The sequence below is a fragment of the Malassezia restricta genome, chromosome III (genome assembly GCF_003290485.1).
Source record: "Malassezia restricta chromosome III, complete sequence".
Lineage (NCBI taxonomy): Eukaryota > Fungi > Basidiomycota > Malasseziomycetes > Malasseziales > Malasseziaceae > Malassezia > Malassezia restricta.
The window spans coordinates 1,095,599-1,117,856 of record NC_040195.1 but is presented as its reverse complement, the minus strand read 5'-3'; the positions used below and the strand labels follow the sequence as shown (position 1 = coordinate 1,117,856).

At 59.4% G+C, this 22,258-nt stretch overlaps 11 protein-coding genes across 11 annotated transcripts; 9 read left to right on the top strand and 2 right to left on the bottom strand.

The window, feature by feature from the left end:
• Nucleotides 1-179: 179 nt before the first annotated feature.
• On the top strand, nucleotides 180-2,600 carry MRET_2309 (ATP-binding cassette, subfamily D (ALD), peroxisomal long-chain fatty acid import protein; the record flags this gene model as incomplete). Its single annotated transcript, XM_027628936.1, has 1 exon — nucleotides 180-2,600. One exon carries the CDS (start codon nucleotides 180-182, stop codon nucleotides 2,598-2,600), a length of 2,421 nt encoding a protein of 806 aa, XP_027484775.1.
• Nucleotides 2,601-2,676: 76 nt separating this feature from the next.
• On the top strand, nucleotides 2,677-5,706 carry MRET_2308 (PPR repeat containing protein; the record flags this gene model as incomplete). Its single annotated transcript, XM_027628935.1, has 1 exon — nucleotides 2,677-5,706. One exon carries the CDS (start codon nucleotides 2,677-2,679, stop codon nucleotides 5,704-5,706), a length of 3,030 nt encoding a protein of 1,009 aa, XP_027484774.1.
• Nucleotides 5,707-5,778: 72 nt separating this feature from the next.
• Nucleotides 5,779-6,063, top strand: MRET_2307 (uncharacterized protein; the record flags this gene model as incomplete). The annotated part of the gene is made up of 1 exon (XM_027628934.1): nucleotides 5,779-6,063. The coding sequence occupies one exon, from the start codon at nucleotides 5,779-5,781 to the stop codon at nucleotides 6,061-6,063; it is 285 nt and encodes a 94-aa protein (XP_027484215.1).
• MRET_2306 (dynein light intermediate chain 1, cytosolic) lies at nucleotides 6,060-7,373 on the bottom strand (the record flags this gene model as incomplete). Its single annotated transcript, XM_027628933.1, has 1 exon — nucleotides 6,060-7,373. The coding sequence occupies one exon, from the start codon at nucleotides 7,371-7,373 to the stop codon at nucleotides 6,060-6,062; it is 1,314 nt and encodes a 437-aa protein (XP_027484214.1).
• Nucleotides 7,374-7,427: 54 nt separating this feature from the next.
• On the top strand, nucleotides 7,428-10,331 carry MRET_2305 (mRNA export factor; the record flags this gene model as incomplete). The annotated part of the gene is made up of 1 exon (XM_027628932.1): nucleotides 7,428-10,331. The coding sequence occupies one exon, from the start codon at nucleotides 7,428-7,430 to the stop codon at nucleotides 10,329-10,331; it is 2,904 nt and encodes a 967-aa protein (XP_027484213.1).
• A 50-nt stretch (nucleotides 10,332-10,381) lies between these two features.
• Nucleotides 10,382-12,982, top strand: MRET_2304 (chloride channel 3/4/5; the record flags this gene model as incomplete). Its single annotated transcript, XM_027628931.1, has 1 exon — nucleotides 10,382-12,982. One exon carries the CDS (start codon nucleotides 10,382-10,384, stop codon nucleotides 12,980-12,982), a length of 2,601 nt encoding a protein of 866 aa, XP_027484212.1.
• A 12-nt stretch (nucleotides 12,983-12,994) lies between these two features.
• Nucleotides 12,995-13,672, bottom strand: MRET_2303 (p24 family protein alpha; the record flags this gene model as incomplete). The annotated part of the gene is made up of 1 exon (XM_027628930.1): nucleotides 12,995-13,672. One exon carries the CDS (start codon nucleotides 13,670-13,672, stop codon nucleotides 12,995-12,997), a length of 678 nt encoding a protein of 225 aa, XP_027484782.1.
• Nucleotides 13,673-13,794: 122 nt separating this feature from the next.
• Nucleotides 13,795-14,347, top strand: MRET_2302 (uncharacterized protein; the record flags this gene model as incomplete). Its single annotated transcript, XM_027628929.1, has 2 exons — nucleotides 13,795-13,937; nucleotides 13,963-14,347. The coding sequence occupies 2 exons, from the start codon at nucleotides 13,795-13,797 to the stop codon at nucleotides 14,345-14,347; spliced, it is 528 nt and encodes a 175-aa protein (XP_027484779.1).
• A 534-nt stretch (nucleotides 14,348-14,881) lies between these two features.
• MRET_2301 (glutamine amidotransferase) lies at nucleotides 14,882-16,245 on the top strand (the record flags this gene model as incomplete). The annotated part of the gene is made up of 10 exons (XM_027628928.1): nucleotides 14,882-14,897; nucleotides 14,947-15,017; nucleotides 15,059-15,103; nucleotides 15,151-15,237; nucleotides 15,276-15,334; nucleotides 15,368-15,445; nucleotides 15,475-15,718; nucleotides 15,746-15,835; nucleotides 15,863-15,980; nucleotides 16,007-16,245. The coding sequence occupies 10 exons, from the start codon at nucleotides 14,882-14,884 to the stop codon at nucleotides 16,243-16,245; spliced, it is 1,047 nt and encodes a 348-aa protein (XP_027484217.1).
• A 92-nt stretch (nucleotides 16,246-16,337) lies between these two features.
• MRET_2300 (tail-anchored protein insertion receptor) lies at nucleotides 16,338-17,058 on the top strand (the record flags this gene model as incomplete). The annotated part of the gene is made up of 3 exons (XM_027628927.1): nucleotides 16,338-16,421; nucleotides 16,447-16,627; nucleotides 16,658-17,058. 3 exons carry the CDS (start codon nucleotides 16,338-16,340, stop codon nucleotides 17,056-17,058), a joined length of 666 nt encoding a protein of 221 aa, XP_027484216.1.
• Nucleotides 17,059-17,451: 393 nt separating this feature from the next.
• On the top strand, nucleotides 17,452-22,237 carry MRET_2299 (nucleoprotein TPR; the record flags this gene model as incomplete). Its single annotated transcript, XM_027628926.1, has 2 exons — nucleotides 17,452-17,554; nucleotides 17,583-22,237. The coding sequence occupies 2 exons, from the start codon at nucleotides 17,452-17,454 to the stop codon at nucleotides 22,235-22,237; spliced, it is 4,758 nt and encodes a 1,585-aa protein (XP_027484688.1).
• Nucleotides 22,238-22,258: the final 21 nt, after the last annotated feature.

Sequence of the window (22,258 nt, the reverse complement as noted above, 5' to 3'; positions counted from 1 at the left end):
CACACGCGTCGTGGCGCCAAAGGCCACGCAACTCCGGCGTGGAGGGGCCCCTGCCACGCCGACGCTCACGTGATCAGAGTGGCGCCGACGCCGGCGTGGCTGGGGGCCGCACGCGCAGCCGGCGGCCTCGGCCCAGTGGAGACGTTTTGAGCCTTTTTCCCTCAACGTGCTGTGCGGGAATGGCAGCAGTGCAGTCACGGCTGGCCACAGCGCCGCACCGCTCACGCGGAGCACTCGTGCTGGTGCTGCTGGTGCTGGCGCTGGGCCATAAGCGTCTGCTCGGTCTGCGGCGCCTGCGCGGGCACTGGGCTCGTCTGCGTTGGCAGCGCCAGCATGTCGATCCCATGACGTTGGACGAGGGCCTGGAGCAGCTGTACTACCCGACAGAGAGCGGCAACGGCACCATCAAGCTGCTCATACCTGACCGCGGCCGTCTGACTGCAGCGCATGTCACGCCGACAAACCCTGCGACGTTTGTGAGGGACTACGAGTCCTTTTCCCTGCCGCCGCCCGTGAGCAAAAAGGCGGCCAAGGCGCGCCTCGGCATCCTGAGTCCATGGGGAAGTATCACGCGCGAAAACGCCCAGGACGTCCGCGAGAACGAGAGCACGATCGCGCCCGAGGCCGGCGAGAGTATGTCGAGTGCGAGTGCGATGTGTGTCGGCGTCAATCGCGAGTTCCTCCGGCAGCTCCGCGCCCTCTTCCGCATCATCTTCCCGAGCCTGCGCTCGAAGGAGACGTACCTGTTCTTGCTGCACAGCATGTTCCTCGTGCTGCGCACCTACCTGAGTCTACTGGTCGCTCGCTTGGACGGATACATCGTCAAGACGCTGATCTCAGCAGACCGCTGGGGATTCCTGCGTGGCCTGGGGCTGTGGTTCGCGCTTGCGGTGCCGTCGACCTACACGAACTCGATGATCCGCTTCCTGCAGTCCAAGCTGTCGATCTCGTTCCGGACGCGACTCACGCGCTACGTGCACGACCTGTACCTGAACCAGCACCAAAACTTCTACCGCGTCACGAATCTCGACAACCGACTCGATGCGGTGAGCCAGTATATCACGCACGACATTGTGCAGTTCTGTGACGTGCTCTCGGAGCTGTACTCGAACATATCCAAGCCCCTGCTTGACATGCTGATCTTTGTGTGGCAGATCGGCCAGAACCTGGGTCTCGGCGGTGTATCAGGCACGATGCTCGGCTACTTGCTGTCCTCGCACGTACTGCGCGCCGTGTCGCCACCTTTCGGCAAACTCGCCGCGCTCGAGGCCAAGCTCGAGGGCAACTTTTACAATGCACACAGCCGCCTCATTATCAACGCCGAGGAAGTGGCCTTCTACAACGGCGCATCTACCGAAGAAGGGATCCTGCGGCGCTCGTACCGCGACCTGGTCCGCCATATCCGCTCCATCCTCCAGGCCCGTGTGGGCTACAACTCGGTCGAAGACTTTGTGCTCAAGTACTCGTGGTCCGCATTTGGCTACTTGCTCATGGCTGTCCCTGCCTTCCGTGCACAGGCCAAGAGCCGTGGCGGCCAGGCCAACTCGGACCCACACATCGTCAAGCAGACCGAGAGCTACATCTCCAACAGGCGCATCCTGCTCGCGATTGCCGACGCAGGGAGTCGCCTCATGTACAGCTACAAGGGTATCGCTACCCTCGCCGGCCAGACATCGCGTGTGTACTCGCTCATATCGTCGCTGCATCTGCTGCAGCACGATGATTACCAAAGTGTGCCGCGCCCCGCCGACCTGCCGGCCGACATGCCCTTCTACGACTTGGGCCACCTGCGCGGCCAGCTGATCGAGGACAAGGACCATATCAAGTTCACGAACGTGCCCATCGTTACGCCTGCGCCAGGCCAGGAGCGTGGCGGCGAGCCACTGCTGCACAGTCTCCGCGTCCACATCAAGCCCGGTGACCACATGATGGTCACGGGCTCGAACGGTGTGGGCAAGACGGCTGTGGCACGTATCCTCGCGGGTCTGTGGCCGCTCTTTGACGGTGTGCTCGAGAAACCCCATCATGACAGCATCATGTTCCTGCCGCAGCGTCCGTACCTCAACACGGGCAGCCTGCGTGAACAGGTCATTTACCCGGCATCGTACCAGCAGCACCTCGAGTCCGGGCGCACGGACGAGGATCTCATGGAGATTCTGCGCCGCGTGCACCTGGCCTACCTCCCTGACCGGGAAGGCGGTTGGACCACGCGCAAGGAGTGGAAGGATGTGCTCTCGGGCGGCGAGAAACAGCGCATGGGCATGGCGCGTCTCTTCTACCACCACCCATCCTTCGCGGTGTTGGACGAGTGCACATCAGCCGTCTCGACGGACGTCGAGGGCTTGATGTACGCGCACGCTAAGGACATGGGCATCACTCTCATTACCATCTCGCACCGTCCGAGTCTGTTCAAGTACCACCAGCTGCTCCTCGATATGAAGGGCGACGACAAGTATGAAGTCATCAATCTGGCTGGAGATGAGCAGAAGCTCACGATCGAGCAAGAGCTCACGGATCTCCGCTCCAAACTCGAGCAGGTCCAGGCCTGGAAGCAGCGCTTGCATGCCATCCACCAGGAGCTCTCGTTCAGCCATTCGTAGTTTTAGTCAGCACATGGTTCTTCGTTTTTGTGCGCCGTCGACCGGAGCAGGGACGAATTCTCACCTGTGGCGACGAATGACGAGCCCCCCGGTGGGCTTCTTTACGTCCGCCGTCTTCACTCACCATGCCTTGCAGTGGCTGTGGAACTACACAGTCGAGTTCCATCCACCGCGGTGGTGGCTGGCGGGGCGGTGGCACGCTGTCAAGCCACAGCAGCTGGTCTACGCCCCCCTGGCGTGGCGGCCGTACAAGAGTGCTCGTCCACCCCGCGGCCGCGCCTTTCAGCATACATTCAAAGAAGTAACTGCATCTCCTCTTGATGCTGTGCAGAAGCGTCGCACGGCACGGCGGTCCTATCTCTCGCATGTGTCGCAAGTCGTCTACACGGCCCTGGCTTCCGACGACTCGGCACCGGACGTGCCTACCATGTACCGCATTCTCGATCTCGTCGACTCGTGCATGTACACAGTCACGTCGCATGAAGAACACACACAGCTGCGCCGGTTTGTCGGAGAGCGTCTGTGGCCATACCGCGCGTCAGAGACTATGGCCATCGAACTCCTAGCTCTGCGGGGCGATACATCCGCGGCCCTCACCCAACTTGACGCACTTCTCGCGCATCATGCGCCGCAAATGCGTGCATTGCAGGCCCAATCCCTTCGTGGCCAACATACCCGTCAGCGCCAAAAAGATCCGGTCGTGGACGACTTGTATCGCGCCGCCAGCGCTGTGCTTTCGTCCCTCGAAACGGCCTGTATCCACGCCAAGGCTGCCGCAGCGCCGTACGAGGATACGATCGCGACACACTTTGCCACGTGGCTGTGGACACATCCCCGGCTCCTAGCAATGGCGCAGCCGCCGTTCCCGCGCGTCGTCAAGGCTGTGTACACGCTCTTGTCATCAGTGTCGGACGCGCGCGCACAACTCGAGCGGATCGCATCCTTGCCTTGTTCGGCAGATGCGCGCTCTCACCTGGCCAGTGTCCTTTGCTTGGCATTTGCCAACCGAGGCGCGGCGCAGCAGAGCGCCCAGCTCATGGCTGATGTGCTGGCACACGGACTCGTGCCTCATGAGGGTGCGATGCGCCGCGTGCTACGCACGGCTGCACCCCTGCGCGAGCGCAATGTGGTGCAGCCTCTAGTCGAGTGGCTCGTCGTTCATGGCACGTCGACAGCATCGTTTCGGTGGCTCGCTACGTACTATGCTGAGCTGGGCGATGCGGAGTCGATGGAGCGTATGCTCAAGCACGAGCCAGAGGATGTCGTGCGCGATCGCGCACGCCTTATCTGTGCGGCGAGTCGCGGCGACGTGCCTGCAGTGCGCTCCTATACCGGCCCAGGTGCGCCTCGCACCGAAGAACACGCGTTTTGGCTGCTCCGTGCCTTGGTCCGCCACAACGACGTGTGTGGAGCACGTGATGTGTTCTGGGAAGCGACGCAGCGCTTTGCCTCGGAGCGCCTGTATGGCGAGATGGCTCGGATGACCGCGCGGCTCGGACGTACGGCGGATGCCTTGGACGTCGCCGCTCAGCTGCAGGGTGCGGGTATGGCATGCTCCGTGAGCACTTTGACGTACCTTGTGCAAGCGCTGGGCCATGCATGCCTGCCAGAACGGGCGGCCGCGCTCATTGCGTGGCAGCGGGCGCAGGGCATGCGGCCGCCACTGCGCGTGTATACCGCGCTTATGACGGCGTATATCCGCGCTGGACACTATGTGGCTGCGCAGGGCATTTTTGCGTGGCTTGAAAAGCAGCCCGAGGCTGCGCTGCGGCCTAACACGAGCGCGTACAATACTTTGCTCAAGGCGTGTGTCCACAAAGGCACGCCGGTCAAGTACATTGTGCCATTCTTGCTGGATATGCGCCGTCGTGGCCTCGTGCCAGACGCGCGCACGTATGCCCTCGTCATGCAGAGTGCATGCGATAGCGGACGCGTGCTCCTCGCCGAACACCTCTTCCAACTGGCCGACGACACACTCACGGGTGGTGCGACATTGGCGCTGCACACGATTCTCTTGCATGCGTATTTGCGTCACAACAACCACGAACGTGCACGTGCGATGATCGATCAGCTTGAACACCGTGGCATTCAGCCGTCGCATATCACACACGCGATCCTCGTGCACAGCTATGCCCACGGGACCGAATCGCACTTGGCCATGGCGCATCAGCTTGTCATGCGTCTGCTGGACGAGCCGCAGGAACGGACGTGGGAGGTGCCGGTGCTTGAGCAGGGCATGCGCTGGCATCATCTTCTCGTGCCACTTATTGATGCGCACGGCAAACGCGGTGATGTGTGGGAGGCTGAGCGGCTGTTCCGCCGCCTCGTGGACAGCGGCGAGCCATTGTCTCCACAGGCGCTCACCGTGCTTATGAATGCCTATCGCGCCGTGGGCGACGTGAACCAAGTCTTGCGTCTGTGGGACGAGCTGTACGCTACGCTGGTGATGCGGGCTGCTTCCGACGCTGCTGCGGCTGATATGCTGGCAGGCCAAGCCACCGGCACGCCGAGCATCGGGCCGTTCCAGCGCAATATGCTCTGTATTCCCTTGTCGCTCGCTATCGACACGGCCTCGCGGGCCGGGCGCCACGAGCGTGTGGCCGAAATATGGACGCGTGCTAAGCGCGACGGCCTGTCGTTTGACGTGCACAACTACAATCATTTATGCCGCGCGCTTGTGCGGGCAGATCGCCTCGGTGACGCGCTGCGCATCGTCGAACAGGTCCTGCCCGATGCGCCGCCCAAGTCGCAGCAGACCGTGGTGACGGACGACGAGGCGGTGCGTCTGTATGCTGCGGACCCCTTATACCAATTCGCCTCTGTCGACGATGGACGCACACCCGGGCCCACGGACCCGCCCAACCGACGCATGGATCGGGCCATGCCGGTGGCCCAAATGGACGAACCTGCACGGGACATGGTGCACCATGCGAATCTTCGTGCGCCGCGTGACTCGTGGTTCGCCTCGCTTCGCACGATGCGCGCGATTCACGAGGCGCTCGAAAAGCAGCGGCACTTGCGCGATGCACTCCTGGCCGCGTTTCCCCGCGCCGCACAGCGCCTCGAGGCCTGCCGACCCTACTGGGAGGCCTCGCCCTCTGTATAGATGCCTCGATACCCATAATCACGTGATGTAACGCGCGTTGCTGCCCAACGTGTTGTTTGGAGCGTGTTCGCTATGGACGGCAAGCGCGGCGCTCAGCGACGGCCGCTCAGCGAGCTGGATGCAGAACAGGTGGCAGAAAGGTCCATGCAGGGAGATGTAGTCGATGAGGTATGCCGTCGTCTATCGCTATTGCAGACGGCGCGGCCGCGCCGACATCAGAGCAAAGGCGTGCGACTGGGTAGCGTCGCCCGCGAATTTACCGTCTTTGAAGACCCATGCGGCGTGTACGGCGCCCCGCCACGCGCTACGACAGTCACATATGCCCATGACAACAAGGAGAACCACTATCCTGCCTAGCTACTGTCTTTGTGTCGACGCGCGCGATGCGTCGTGCGTGGCGACGACCCCGCGGGACTTGATGGCTTCTTGAGCAGGCTCTGGAAGAAGCTGTGTAGCACTTCAGTCTGCTTGGGCGTCGTCAAGCTTGGCGCTCGTGCTTCCTCACGCGGCACAGGCTGCGTCTGCTTATCAAGCACGCGCCCGACAGACGGCAGGTCCAGAGTGGATGTATGCATCGAAGGCCCCATGGCATTGCGCGCAGGAGCCGTAGACACAGGCGCTGCATTATCTGTCGCTTGCCGGGCCTCGAGATCCGCTAGAAAGTCGTGCTCAGATGGGACCTGCACATCATCAGGCATGGCCGACGCGTCGGGTGGTGGTGCGGGTACCATACGCTCGCAAAGTCGTGTGGTATGCTCGGCATGCGCCGCAGGGATATCGTGCGCCCATGCTTCGTGCCATGCTGCACAAGAAAACGACTCGTGGATCGCTTCGATCTTGCTCCACGAGTCCCAGCCAGGCGGTACGAGCAGGTGCTGGGCGTCGGCGGTGCTAGGCGTCAGTGAAGGCGCCGTCTCATGGTGCAGGACCTGGGTTACAAACGAGCGGAGTGCGTCAAAGGAGGCGGCTCTGTTGATGGTCGTAGAAAACACGGCAGCGCCGAATCGCAGAGCCACGGTCCGAAGGAGTTGCTGTAGGAAATCGAACTGATCGTCACGTAGATACCGTTCGCGAAGAGCCGTGTCAATCGCATCCGCCTTGGTGCATACGATCACAAGCGGCACGCCCAGGTTGTCGACAGCTTCGCATGACAGCATAGAGGCGAGATGCTGCTTCATGTCAGCACGCTCCGTCTCGGCGTCGTGCTCACACCCCGCGGCGTGCGCAGACTCCACGAGTCGGCAGAGCATGTGCAGCCACGCCACAAGCTGCGCGGCAAAGGACCATGGCCTGGACCAGTCCAGCACGAGCACAAAGAGTGTATCGCGCATGCGGCGCAACGAGCCGAGAGCCGATGCATCCGGCGCGGTCTGTACAGGCGGGAATGCATAGGGCAGCGTGGCTACCACGGATGGATCGGACGAGTGTACGGTGTACACGCCCGTTCGCAGGGTTTCGTCAGACAAGGAGCGATCGTCGCCCATGTATCCAAATCGCAACGGACCGGTCGTTTCGCGCGGCACGGTCGTGCCACGCGCGCCGGCGAGCTGCTGGACAAGCGTGGACTTGCCGCTACTTGGCTCTCCCAGTACCACGATGGTCTTGGACACGAACGCATGCCGCGACCGCGCGCCACGCAGCAAGTCGCCCCACACGTCCACGACCATGGAGGCAAAACAGCCAGGCGTCGTCAGCCTCCACTTTCTGTGCTTCCTGCCACGATGGACGCCGAGGAGCGTGCCGAGCGTTTTCGGCCGCGTGAGGATGTAGCGGCTGTGCGTCTCGCGGAGCTCAAGGAGCAGTATGCGCGGAAGCGCGAGGCATACGTGGCACAGGGCACGAAGCTCGTCGGGACGTGCATGGACATGTGCCCTGAGTACGAGCGCGTGGAGCGTGAGGTGCAAAAGGAGCTGGACCGATTCGAGGTCGTGCCAGGCACGCAGCAAGCCGATGCGCGTCTAGCCGTGAAAATTTACCGGCGTCCTGCAGCTGGTCGTGAGCTGCCGCTGCCGGAGGAGGTGCGTCCGCCCGCGGTCCTGCAGCAGACGCTGGATTATCTGGTGCACCAGCTCGTCCCGCGCGAGCCAAGTGATCCGCACTTTGCCGCCGCTCAGCCCTTCCTGTGGAATCGCACACGTGCGATTCGGCAGGACTTTATCGTGCAGAGCGAAAGCGGCGCCATTGCGATCGCTTGTCACGAGCGCATCGCACGTTACCACATCTTGTGTCTGCACTGGAAGGGCGGCGTAGGTGCGGAGGCGTGGAGCGAGCAGCAGGAACTCGAGCAGCTCCGCAAGACACTGCGCAGTCTTATGGAGTACTATGATGATGCACGCGCTATCGGACACACGTACGACACCGAGCCCGAGTTCCGCGCCTACAATCTGCTGCTGCACGTCCGCGATCCCGAGGCACTACGAGAAGTCGAACTCCTGCCGGCGCCCGTGTTCTTAGCACCGCCGCTGCAGTGGGCTCTGACATTCCGCACGATGATCCAGCGCTCCAACCTGCTCGAGAAGCGCGGGCAGCCAAGCAACACCGAGGCGACGCCTAACTTCTTCACCCGTGCCATGGATGCTGTGCGCCGTCCCGACGTCGGATACCTCATGGCCTGCCTCGCAGAGAACCTCTTTCCCACCGTACGCATCGGCGCTGTCAAGGCACTTGCCCGCGCCTACCTTCCCCAGCACCATGGCCTCCCGCTCACATACCTCACTCGCATCCTCGGCATGGACACCGACGACGACACGACCGCCTTTTTGCGCACGCTCAACGTGGAAGTGGATCGAGACGTGGCGAAAATCAATCGGGCGCTCGTGCTTGATGAAGACAAGTCCATGCCCTCGCCGTTCAGTCGTACGATCGTCGAGGCCAAGCGTGGGCAGAGTACATGCCAAGACATCATCGATGCGCGTCAAACGGCGCCCCCATCCGCTGCCGCTATACCCCCTGTGCCCCGACCGGCGCCTCGTCTCGCTTCACCGCCCATGGCCCGACCCGCACCCGCACCGGCGGCCACAACGGCGTCCAAACCGAAGTCGTTCTTGGCACCCCCGCCGGCACCCCCACCAGCCCCCCATCTTGTACCGCCGCTCATGGCGCCCAAGAAAGCGCCCCCTGTCCCTCCAGCTAAACCTCCTGCACCTCCTGCACCTCCTGCCCCCGCTCGACGTATACCACGCGACCGCTGGGCCGCCCAGCTTGCTGCGCTAGCTGTCCACGAGGTCATACAAACCAGCGTCCACAATGCAGTCCACGCTGCCATGAGAGCCGAGCATGGACGCCGTCGAAAAGAAAGGCGGCATGCGCTGCTGAATGCCCTGACCCGCCGTGTGTATCAGCGCCTCGTGGCTGAGCCAGTTGCGACATGCACCCGTGTCGCTGCCATGCAGGGCATCGCGACCGCGCGGCATGAACGCACGATGCAGACTCGCATCTGGACGCACTGGCGCGCCGTGCATGCCAAAGTCCAGGACCGAAACACGCAGGCCGAGCGCCTCGAATATCTCCGTGCACGACTGCCCCCACGCGTCGTGTCTCACCACACTCCCGTGCACCAACGCGCTCATGCACCTCGGCTGTCCGACACCGAGCGGCAGGCGGCGTTTGTCGAGGCACAGGCCACCAGTTCTCGGCTCTGGGAGCATGGATCGATGGCGCGTGCACTGATCGAGCATGTGGCCGCCCAGTCCAGCGATACGCCGGGCATGTGGACAGCCGCCATCTACCTCTCGACCGGCGCTGGAGATCGCTGGCTCCGGCACAAACTCGCGCTGGACACACAAACTCGGCTAGTGCACACGCTGCCCCAAGGCACGACGGTGCAACTTCTCGATGCAAGTGTGTATCCTGTCCAAGACGCGCAACTGGCGCTGGTGCATGGCCAGCACGACGTGGGCTCAGCGTCCGCCGTGCTGGCCATCGTGTGGCATGCCTCGGAAGCCAGGGACCTGCCGTATCCTGCGCTTGTCCTGGACGATCCACGCGCAGATCCTGATGCGCTGTTCCGCCATGCTCTTGATACACTCGTGCCGCCTATCCACGCTGTGGCAGAGCGCACCGAGTCACAGAGCGCGTGGGAGCCGCTGTGGAATGTGTGGCTCGAAACGTCCGATGCATGCGATGCTATGCACGTGCAAGATGCGTATGAGGAAATGAACGTGCTCACGACCCTCGCGAACGCCTTTCTCCGAACTGTGGGAGCCCCACGTACCATTCCACCTCCCGAACAACGCTCCGCGCCGGCCGATGTGCTCGCCCTATCTCAGCTGGAGGCACTGCCTTGGCACGACGAATCCGTGGCTCTCCTGCGTGCCCATGTCGTCGAGCGTGCACAACGCCACGCCTTTCGTCCCGGCGCCTTTATGCAGACGCTCCTTACGCTCGCCCTCGAGGGAGCCGAGTATGCGCCAGACGTATCCGTGGTCCCCGAGTACCGGCAGCTTTGTATGCAACTCCTCACAGGACTGCAACCGGCACCTCCGCCCATGCTCCCACCTAAGCGGCCATGCACACCGCCGGCGCATACACCCAAACGCATCCGCAGCGCCGAAGATGCCAGTATGCGGCTTCGACGCGCCGTAGCCCAATCCGCTCAGCTGCTCGCCGCTCCCTTGGAAAAATAGTCTCCACATGTTTTCCCCTCGCACCCACTACCGACGCAGCGCGCGTCGCGATGGCAAATGAGTACGAGCGCTTCATGACCGTCGACTGGGTCGTCGACGGTCGGCGCGAGCGTGTCAAAGTGCAGGAAAATGAGGCCAAGATGCGGCGTATCGCCGAGCACATGCACGAGCATAGCTCCGTCGCATGGCAGGCATTGACGGCGTTTGTCCAGCGCTTGCCGTGCAGTCAGAGTATCTTGGCCGTACTGCGTATGATGAGTTCATGGTGCAATGCGCTGTTTGGACGCATGCGGACGCCGCTTCTTACTACTGCAGAGAGTGCCGTCGTCGTGCTTGTTGGCGGGCTTATTGGCATCAACATGGCACTCATCACCGTCGTCGCGGAATGGGCCTCCGACCTCAAGCATGGCTACTGCTCAGCGGGCTGGTGGCTCAACAAAAAGTTTTGCTGCTGGGAGCAAATGGATCCAGGTGGCCCAGGTGGCGGTGGCCACAAGGGCCTTCAGGCCGTGGCGGCCGCAGCGGCGGCCGCTGCCGCCAATGTAACAACAACAACAACAGCACTCGTGTCCCGAAACAATAGCACCGATCCCGTCGTACAGGATACTTGCCCCGAATGGATCGAGTGGGCAGAGTGGACGCTGCCTTCATGGTGTTCATACATCTTGATCTCGGCCCTGCTGGCTTGTGCGAGCGCCGTGCTTGTGCGAAGCTATGCGCCGTACGCCGCTGGCAGCGGCATCAGCGAAATCAAATGTGTGCTTTCTGGCTTTACAATTCGCGGCTTCCTTAGTGCTCGGACACTAGCCATCAAAAGCTTGGGTCTGCCCCTAGCCATTGCTTCCGGTCTCAGCGTCGGTAAGGAAGGACCCGCCGTGCATGTCGCCTGCTGTATCGGGAATACGATCGCTCATGCGCTGCGATGGCTCGTGCCTAGTCATGCGAAGCTGCGTGAGCTGCTCACGGCATCGAGTGCAGCCGGCGTCGCCGTGGCGTTCGGATCACCGGTAGGCGGCGTGCTCTTCGCACTCGAAGAAATGACTTCGCACTTTCCGCCTCATACCATGTGGCGCACATTTCTTTGTGCGTTGGCCAGCACCGTCGTACTTTCGTTCATGAACCCGTACCGCACCGGCAAATTAGTGCTCTTCCAGGTGGAATACAATGATACTTGGCACTATTTTGAAATTGTGAGTTTTGTGCTTCTCGGTGTGTTTGGTGGCCTCTACGGCGAATATGTCGTGCGCTTCCATCTACAGGTGCAGCGCTTCCGACGCAAGTACTTATCGCACCTTGGCGTACAAGAGGCTATTCTGCTCGCTGTCATCACAGCCATGATCAGTTTTTTCAACCGATTCATGCGCATCGAAATGACCGAGATGCTAGAGATGCTCTTCCAGAAATGCGAGGGCGCAAGTGACGATGACGTACTTTGTCAGTCGCGCACGCAATGGTCCATGTTCACGTCCCTCTTATTCGCGACGGTGCTCCGCTTTGTGCTTGTGATCTTGTCGTACGGTTGCAAAGTGCCGGCCGGCATCTTTATTCCATCTATGGCTGTTGGCGCAACGTTTGGTCGCATGGTTGGTATTCTTGTCAAAGCTGTGCAAATGGCATTCCCGTCGCTCTCCATTTTCTCATCATGTCCAGCAGACAGGCCATGCATTGTGCCTGGCACGTACGCAATGCTCGGTGCCGCTGCTGGCCTTGCTGGCGTCACTCGTATCACGGTCGCCGTCGTGGTCATTATGTTTGAACTGACAGGCGCCCTCACGTACATTTTGCCCATCATGCTCGTCGTCAGTACATCCAAACTCGTGGCCGACATGTTTGGTACTGGCGGCATCTCGGACCAATCCATCAAGTTCAATGGCTACCCATTTCTTAATATCGATGACCACGTGTACGGCGTGACGGTTGAAGAATGCCTCAAAGGCATCCCTGACGTGCTGTATGCTAGCGGCATGCCGCTGCATCAAGTTGAGGCATACCTCGGTCGCTGCACGTACCGTGGCTTCCCTGTCGTCCGCAGCTCCGACGACTATGCCCTCAAAGGCTACATGGAGCGCCAGCACCTACAGCAAGCAATTGACCGTGCACATGCATCGCGAACACTGCACCCTGATACCCTGTGCCTCTTTGAGCCACAGAGCACCGCAGTATATGCACTGGCTACGTCACAGGAAGCACCGCCTAGGCATGCTCCTGGACCTGTCGAAAGCATGTCGGAAGAGGCCATGGAGCTCCGTGAGGAGCCCTTGCAACTGGGCGAATGGGTCGATCCGGCGCCACTCATTGTACAGCCACAAATGGACCTTGAGGTCGTGGCGGATATGTTTAAGCGGCTAGGCCCGCGTGTCGTGCTCGCATGTCGCAGTGGTCAGCTGGTGGGCATTGTTACGATCAAGGATCTGCTTCGGCACATGGCTCTCCATGAGCAATCTTATGTCTCACTCGACGCAGCATCGGGTGCTGAATTCTCCGTGGGACAAGGCGAGCTCAGTGACCTGCTCGAGGCAGTATGGTTGTGGGTGTGTGGTTTGTGCAGTCGCACGCCTTGGCTAAGACGCTTCGTCGCAGCAGAGAGCATCTCGACCGAGTCTGTACCCCTCTCCGAGGTATCTACAACCCTGTACGAAAACGAATCATAGAAGACTGTGTATCTACCTGAACTTTTTGTCTTCAAAGAAAGTCCTGAGATTAAACAGCTGCCACACACAGCACGCTAGTAGGACCACGATTTGGGCAATGATGCACCACATAACAAGCCCGTTTGTCCGCTCACTCAGATTGCGGAACTCCATTTCTCGCTCACGTTGGTACTGTTGCTCCTTGCGCAGATCACGCATTTTGCCGTTCAGCGATCGTGCGCGTGACAGCAGGTCCTGCGCATGTTCCTGGTCTTCTTGCGTATTCGAGCGGTGCGCATCGCCAATAATGATATCGATATGCATGCGCATTTCCGGCAACCGTCCATTGTGCATCGGCATGCCGTGGAACTCGGTCTGGAAACATATTTCGTGATTGCCAGCGTCGTGCGAATTAAACGCAAAGCGACCATCTGCTGTGCCCCGCGAATTCACAAGCATGTGCTCCGAATCTAGATGCTTGACCATAATGCCTAGCGAAATATCTTTAGGAATATCAAAATGACCTTGTGTCTCGTCCCATTCTTCAAGGTAATAGTGCCCCACTACAATTGTATCGGCAGGAAGCTGTTCATAAAAACACTTTGAGGTACCTGCCTCAAAGTAAAAGTAAACTGGATGTACGCTTTTTATTAGAGCCAGTATGCATACAACGACCCATAGCCACGACACGCCCGACCATGCACGCGCCATTGTCGTCGTCGGCTGAGCAGGTACGTAAGTGTTTCTTGCATTGCACACAAGAGTGGCTATGTCACGTGAAGTACGCAGCAAAGCGGTGTGTGGACCTTGGCTCGTGCGTACCAACTACGAACATGGCTACGGACGTTGCACAGGCATCACAAGTAGGGCATGTGCATCGTATTTCACAAGAAACCTCGAGACTAATTCGACAGCGTCTAGCAAAGCTTAGAGGGCCTCACATGCTGCTTGCGCCGAATGAGACGCTCGATTTACGGTGCGTATGCATTTGCTAACATTAGCGCCGCACAGCGCACATTTGATGGCGCCTATATGCGCACAGCTCTATCGCAACTTACATTCTCATTAGCTATCATCAAGATTTTCGAGCCAAAATTTTTCTGGATTGGGCTCGCAAATTGTGTATTGGCTTTAGGCCTGGTCTTAACGTCAGTGTTCCGGCACCGTATGACTATGAAATATGTGGAACGTGTCTATCTGACGATACAAGCACGACGCAATCTCGATGTGCATCGAGTTGACGATAATGGCTTGCGAGCTGATCCCTCGTCTGAATTACACACAAAATTCCCGAGTTTCCGCACTGCAGGTGATATTGTTCTGTTCATTGCTGTCTACATTGTGGTTGTCGAGTCAGTGATTCTTTGCCTTCTCTGTAAGCTCTGAGCGTAACTTTGTATATAATTATGACCCAGTAATGTCCATAACAGCTAATGCTTTTGCCCCATGTGATTTGTACCCCCTCATCCAAGTCGGAACACTGGGTTTTGGTGGCTAATTTTCCCGGTCGAAATACAAATTAAATAAATAATTAAAAGATGTATGAATGTGTAGAATAATATGAATGCATTTTCAATTATACAGAAAAATATTTCAGTCAGCAAGATATTGAATTAATTTAATTTATTTTTAAAAATATATTGTGAATAAATATAATTAAAACGATCTCTATATAAAATCAAGAAAGCTACAGTGAAATTTCAGTTATGGTTTAATTTAATGAATAATAAACATAAATATGATTTAAATAATTGAATAGTCGATGATGATTATATATCTCGTATTTAAATAATTAACATGTTATTTAATAATTTAGTATGATTAAATTAAAAATGATATATTTTTGACTCGGGTGGTCAGGTCGACACCCATTCCTCCACTATTTTGAATCTCGGCCAGTCTCGAAACTCTCTACTGTTCATGTGTCGTCAGCTGGGTACATATATTCTAGATTTGTGGGGGAAGAACTATTAACACAAGACCAGTATTCAAGGGGTCGGAACCCATTCTGTTGTCGCATCTCCTGACCAGACCTGCGCACAGTATCATCAATCAGGTATGTGAGCAACTAAGTTTGGTTACTCATAATGTAACCAGGCGTTCGATTCTCGTCTGCGAATAGACCTGGCTCGACCAATCAATGTAAGTATTTCCTCGTCGATTGAGATGTACTTATACGCCTTACGTAGGGCGATGGATTCGGTGTTGGATGGTATGACTCTGTCGATGATCCTGAGCTCGGGCAGGCGCCGTGTATTTTTACCAGCGTTACACCTGTATGTGTGCTTCAAATGATTGCAGCTGACTGTACTAGGCATGGAACAACGTAAATCTTCAGCGTCTTGCTGAAAAGATTAAGAGTCCACTTGTCTTGTATGTGTACATTAAATCATACTGACGCGACAGTGGTCATGTGAGAGCATCGACAGCCGGTGCCCTTAGTGAAACAAACTGTCATCCATGGAGATATGGACGTCTTATGTGGTGTGTATGCGCCCGGCTAATGGGTTCAGGATGCACAATGGCCAGATATCCCAGTTTTCCAAAATTAAGCGCAAGCTATTGGCAGCTCTGCCGGAGCCTCTTTTCCTGATGCCCATGGGTCAAACGGATTCAGAATATGCATTTGCACTATACCTAAGTCACCTTAAAGACCCAGAGACTTCAGAAAAATTTTCGTATCACGAACTAAAGGAGGCCATGCTGCGAACGATTCAGGATATCAACCAGTGGTCCAGAGAGGCTGGAATTGAAGAAGTGCGTACGAGATTGCTTATAATCCAGCCGAGTCTGTTGAATTTTTGCATAACAGATGGCGAGAGTGTGGTTTGCACGCGCTATGTGTCGAGTAAAACCGACGAAGCTGCGAGTTTGGTACGTATACGCGCGACTCATTGGCAGTACTTCTCCACGGGTACTTCGTTTTATGAGCACGCCAAAGGCGAGTACCGCATGGTGAAGGCAGGACGGCAGCAGAACATTGTAGTTATTGCGAGTGAGCCGCTTACATTTGAGCAGGGTGAGTATTCACAACTGACACAACAGCGGACTGGATGGAGATTCCCTCCAACACGATTGTGTGCATTACGCCCAGCATCAATGTGCTCACGTACCCTATTATGGATGAGTACCATATCGACTCACCAGAGGAACACCCTCGCAATCCTGACTTTGCCGTGCGCGCAGGTTTTCATCCGTCTGTGCCACTCCACGAAACAGGCATGACCACTGCCGCTGCAGCAGAAGTTGCGGTGGCTGCATCGCCTAGAATAGTATGTCAATAGAAAAGCGGAGTGCATGGGTGTGGAGAAAAATTCGTGCCTATTTTTGGTAGACCGTCGTCCGGTGACTTGGCAACGACGAACCCCGACCAACCATGCATCCAGCTCTCATAATTTTTCTGGTGTCACTGGTCAACCATCTTATAACATGGTTTGGCCGTGATACCCTACAAGAGATTGTTCGTATGACGCAACTAACAGCAGTTCCGCATTGCATATGTGCGCATCGTGCACTTCTCCGCGTCGTCCAGGCTTTCTTCGATGAAAAAGGATCTTTTCGAAACGCGGCAGCAAATGAACATGACAAGTGCACAGGACGAGTTTTCGAAATGGGCCAGGCTGCGCCGCAAAGTCGATAAACTTACTGCGCAGGTGGATGAGCAGAGTATGTGTGCATAGTCAACTGACCACACAGACAAGTCGCTGGCGTCGTCACAGTTCATGTTCTCAATCATGTTCAAGGTATTTATGTTCGTGCTAAACAGTGCCGTACCATTTGCATTGAATTGGTACTTTAAGTGGACACCCATGTTTTATCTTCCACCTGGCGACTGGTTCGGACCACTTGGCTACTTTTTCAGCTTCCCCAACGCTCCTGCAGGAGCTGTGAGCAGCACGGTATGGACGACGGTATGTGGTCGTGTACTGGCACTTGTGGGGGCGTACGCGAGGGAGCTTCTGGTGAAAGATCCACAGCCTGCCAAGCCCATGGCCGAGAAAAAGCCAACAGGAACGGCTGTGACGCAGGAAAAAGGGGAGATCATCAAGGACCAGTCAGAAAAAACTCCTAGTACACTGAAGCAGCGCCGCATCTAACCTGTGGATACATGCCAAGACTACGTAGATCAAAAACCACAACGAGGCCAAGCTCCCCGTGAGGTACGCCTTGATCGGCAACCCTGGTCGTGGGGACGGTTACAAGGCCGGCGTGCGAAACACTTGCTGGTTTCGAGGTCGTTGACAATGAGGCGCGCACTTGATCATGGGTGCCTTGTCACAGGTATATACAATCTTGCAGATGCTTGCTGCCCACAACGTCACGAGAGGAAGTATGACAGGGTTGGGACGGTACTCCTCATCCTCCCTGCACCCACATCACGCCTTGACCCTGTCCTGTGGGGCGCTAGGGCCAAACGTACCACATCACGTGACGAAGCCATCCACTTCGGTGCCACGAGGCTACCAGTCTCTTGTCCACGGCGACGTCGAATGGCCGCCGATCCGGAGTCGCGTGTCGCGGCGCTCGAGAACGAAAAGCGTCGGCTTCTCGAGAGCTGGCAACGCGAGCGCGAGAAGTGTGCGAGTCAGCAAGGTACGTGGACGAAAGACTTATGCATCAGATGAGCTCGCCGCTCTAACGGCCCGGCACCAGTCCGTGCGTACAGAGCTAGCGTCGACGACACTCGCACTGGAGCAGGCGCATGCCAATGAACATACTACGAAGCTGCGGACGCGCGCGCTCGAGCAGGGACTAGCTCTTGCGCAGAATGATGCCGAGTGGGCGCACACGGAACTCACACGTGAGCGCGAAGCCCATGCGACGACGCGTGCCGACCTGTATAGCCGTGCAGCGCAGGCGGAAGCGGCGCGCGAGATGGCCGAGCAGGAACGCACATCAGCAGCTGCACAGCTTGCGCAGGCCGAGCGCCTACTGACGGAAGCACAGACGCGGCACGCCGATGCCATTCACACGAACTCAGAATTGCGCATGCGATTGTCATCGCAGGAACGCGATGCACAGCTCGCCAAGTCGGCCGCCGACCAGGCCATCGAGCTGTCCGAGGCCCGGGTGCAGCGCGCCGAGCAGCGTGCGATGGAGCTCGAGTCCAGCTGCGACGCGCTGATGGCCGAGTGCGCAGCACGCGAGCGCGATGCCCGCGCCGAGGCCGACGAGGCCATCGCGGATCGTGAGCGCCTCGAGCAAGACGTGGTGTCCCTGCAAGAGGCGCTCGATCGCATGGCACGTGCCCTGGGCGTCGAAGACGCCTCGGACGATGGCCTGATGATGCCATCACGTGCCGCTTCGTTGGCGGCGCAGGTCCGCCACGAAGGCAAGCGGTTTAGTGACGTGTACATTGATGCAGCGCGGACGGAAGAGGCACTTCGGCGCGAGAGCGAGGAGCGGGCGCGTCTTGAGGGCGTGCTGACCGAGGTCATGGCTGATCTCGATGCACATGCACCGCAACTCAAGGCACAGCGCGCCGAGGCCGCGCAGCTCCGCTCAGATCTCGATGCGGCCCTGGAAGAGCTTGAGGAGGCACGCAGGGAACGCGATGATGCCAAGGCGATGCATACCTCCCTGTGTGCCGAGATCGAGCGCGTGCGTCGCGAGCACGCCCTTGACGCACAGCAACTGGAAGACGCAACGGCTCAGGTCCGCACCTTGCTTCGCGAGACGATCCTCCTCAAGGACCCGTCAGCGGCCGAACGACTCGCTGACGACAACGATGCGCCGGCCACCGGCGATATCCAGGACGTCATTTCTGAGGAGCTCGTCACGTTCCGCTCGCTGGCTGAGCTGTGTGCGCAAAATCAGCGGCTCCTCCAGGCTGCGCGCGAGCTTGGCCAGCAGCTTGAGGCCCGCGAGCCGCGCGACGACGAGCTCAAAGAGGCTGCCGACATGCTCGAGCGCGTCACGCGCGAACTCGAGACAGAGCGTGCGTCACTGCATGATGCTCGCCGCGAGCGCGACATGTATCGCAATGTGTGTCTTGCCAAGGGTCTCGAAACCAGTGACGCAGCGCCTGAAGCACCCAAGCCCGTTGAGCCATCATTCCCTCCCTCCGTGCTCGCCGACCTACAGCGCGAGGCGGCAGCGCGCGCTGCCGCCGAGGAGCGCATTCACATGCTGCAAGAGACAACCAAGTTCCACGAGACACGCCTCGCTGAAGCAGCCACACAGGCCTCGCATCTTCAAGCTGCCTTGGACCGCCGCGATGCTGCTGTGAGAGAGGCCGAGCAGGCCCTTGCGGCAAGCCGTGCCGCCCAGCACGATGCCTTGACGCGCCTCGCCGCTCGCGACGCCGAGCTGCGTCTGGTGCAGGAGCAGCGCGACTCGCTTCTCACGGACAACAGGCGCCTAGGCGAAGCGCGAGCGGCCGCCGAGGCAGCTGCGCGCGACGCACACAAGGTGGATGCCGAGCACACACAGGCGCACGCAGCGCATGTGGAACGTCTGCAGCACGAACTTGCCGTGCTGCGTGCGACGTCCACGACACAGGAAAGCCATGCGGCCGAGGCGCGCGCTGAGGCAGCCGCTGCCTCTTTGCGGCGCGAGACTGAGACACACGAGCTGCGCGAGCGTCTCGAGGCACTAGCGCAGCAGCATGCAGCGGCGCGCGAGGCGCTGGCGACGGCGCAGTCCGATGCCCAGCACCAGGAGCGGCGCGTCTCCGATCTGACGGTACAGCTTGAGCATGCACACCACGTCGCATCCCTCCTGGAAAAGCAGCAAGCAGCAGCTGAGGAGCGCTGGCGCACATCGATTGCAGCAGCTGTGGGTGCTCCAACGGGGGATGCTGTTCTGCCGCCCGAGCGTCATCTCGAGATGGAACTGGCTGACGTGCGTCGTGGCCGAGCGGCTGCGGAAGCCGAGACTCTGGCCGCTCGTTCGGCTCTGGCCGAGGCGCAAGCGACGCAGGAGCGTCTTCAGGCGGATCTCGAGCAGGCCCACAAGGACTTGAGCGACGCGCGCCAGGCCGCCGAACATGATCGAGCCGAGACGGCTCAGCGTATCCAGGCCCTCGAGGAGCAATGCCATGCGGCGTCTGCACGGGTTACGGCCCTTGAAGACGAGCTCAAGGCACAGACGGAGCGCCATGCCGCCGAGACCCGTGAGTGGGAAGGCGCTGTCACGGGGCTCCAAGACGCCGAGGCCCGCGAGGCCACCGAGCATGCCTCGGCATGGGACGAGGTGCGCCGATTCAGTGCGCAGGCAAACGACGCCGAAGCGCGCGCCAAGGCAGCCGACGAAGGACGTGCTGCGGCTGAAGCAGAGATCGCATCGCTGCGGGCAGACATGGCTCGTCTACGTGACGAGGCCGAGAAGCTGCGCACGGCCAAGGACATGCTGGCCGCTGAGCACAACAAGTACGTCCTGGATGCGCAGGCACGTGTCCTGGCGCTCGAAAAGGCCGAGGCTAGTCTGCAGACGCAACGCGACGACTTGCAACAGGAGAATGACCAGCTCCACACCCACCTCGAGGCGGTCAGCAAGCAAATTGCGACGATGCACTCCGACGAAGTCGCCAAAGTCGAGAATGACGAAGCGCCTGCCGCGCCTGCGACAGGCGAGCTGCAAGTACTGCGCTACCTCCGCCGCGAGAAGGACGTGCGGGAGCTCGAGCGTGACATGGCCGTCCAGGAACGCACACGGACCGAGGCGGCCCTTACACGGACGCAAGAGGCACTCTCAGCATGCCGTGCCGAGCTCGCTGCGGCCCAAGAAGCTGCCAAGGCACCTGTGCCCAACACACAGTACACAGAGCTACTCGACAAGATCCACCAGCTGAGTGCTCTCCGCGAACATGTCGCCACACTGACCGAGGCCCAACAGGCCCTTGAGGCTCGCAACCAGACCCTCGAGACACAGCTGCAGCATGCACAAGCGGAGCTGCAGCCACACCGCGAGCGCCTGCAGCATGCACAGGCCGAGCTCGATGCATTACAGAGCCAGCTGCGTGTCGTCCAGGAGGACGTCGCTCGGTGGAAAGCTCGCGCCTCAGGTCTCTTGCAACGCAGCGGCGTCGAGCAAGCGATGCAGCAGGCCGAGCAGGAGCGTGGACAAGCCCAGGCCCGCATTGAGCAGGCCCAGGCCGAGACGGCGCGGCTCTCGACCGAGTTGCAAGCCGCCAACAAGCGCTTTGAGCAGCTGCGCGAACAGGTCCGAGCACGCATCACTCAGGAGCGTCGTGCTGTGGCTGAGGCCGTAGAGCGGTCCAAGCAGCTCGAGACGCAGGCGCAGGCGTCCGAGGAAGCCAAGCAGGCCCTCGAGAACAAGCTCGCCGAGCTCGAAAAGAAGGAACAGGAGATCAAGGACGAAGAGCCCAAGGACGAGGGCACGAAGGATGAGGCGAATGGAGCCCCTGCCGATGCACCCAGTGAGCATCCTGCCGAGGCACCTCAGGCCACCGATGCCACGAGCGCCTCCGACACCCCTGACGCTTCGGCGCCGGCCGCCGAGACACCCGATATCCCCTCGCTCGAGCAGCAGCTGCGTGCCAAGACCGAGGAGTGCGAGAAGCACAAGCACTTTGCGCGCACGTTTCTCAAGGAGAAGCGCGCCGCCGAGGCCCAGCTCAAATCACTCCAGGAGCAGCCGGCGGATCAGGCACTGCAGACGCGCATCACAGAACTCGAGGGCCTGCTTGCCCAGGCCAACGCACGCATCTCCGAGCTCGAGACGGAGCTTGCCCACATCAAGGACGAGAGTGTCAAGGCCGTCAAGGCCAAGGAAGACGAATTGCAAGCATTACGCAATGCACCTGAAGGCACAGCTGCTGTCCAGGCCAAGGAGGCCGAGCTGCAGGCGCACTACCAGCCGCTGCTGCAGTCGCGCTACGAGGACGGCAAACGTGAGGCGGCCCTGCGTAACCAGATCATGATTGGTCAGCGCGATAAGAAAATCACGAACCTCACGAACGAGATTGCCGAGCTCAAGACCAAGCTGGGCGTCGATGCACCGCCAGCCGCAGCAGCCAAGACGTCCGAGCAGAAGGAGACACCCGCCTCCAACCCCCGCCCGGCTGTGGTGCGCGGCGGCCGCGGCGGCGCAGCTCCAAAACCCGTGCCCATCAAGGCATCTGAAGCAGGCACATCGATCCGCGGTGCAGCAGCGTCGCGTGGACGTGGTAATGGACCTGCTGTACTCGCTGTGGCTGGCGGCGCCAAGCGCAAGCGCGAGCTGCATGCTTCTACGGACGATGCTAAACCGGCCCCCAAGCCCGCCACTACGAAAAAGTCACGGGCCGAGAACAAGAATGCCAACGATACATAGCTTCCCCACATGTACCATGCT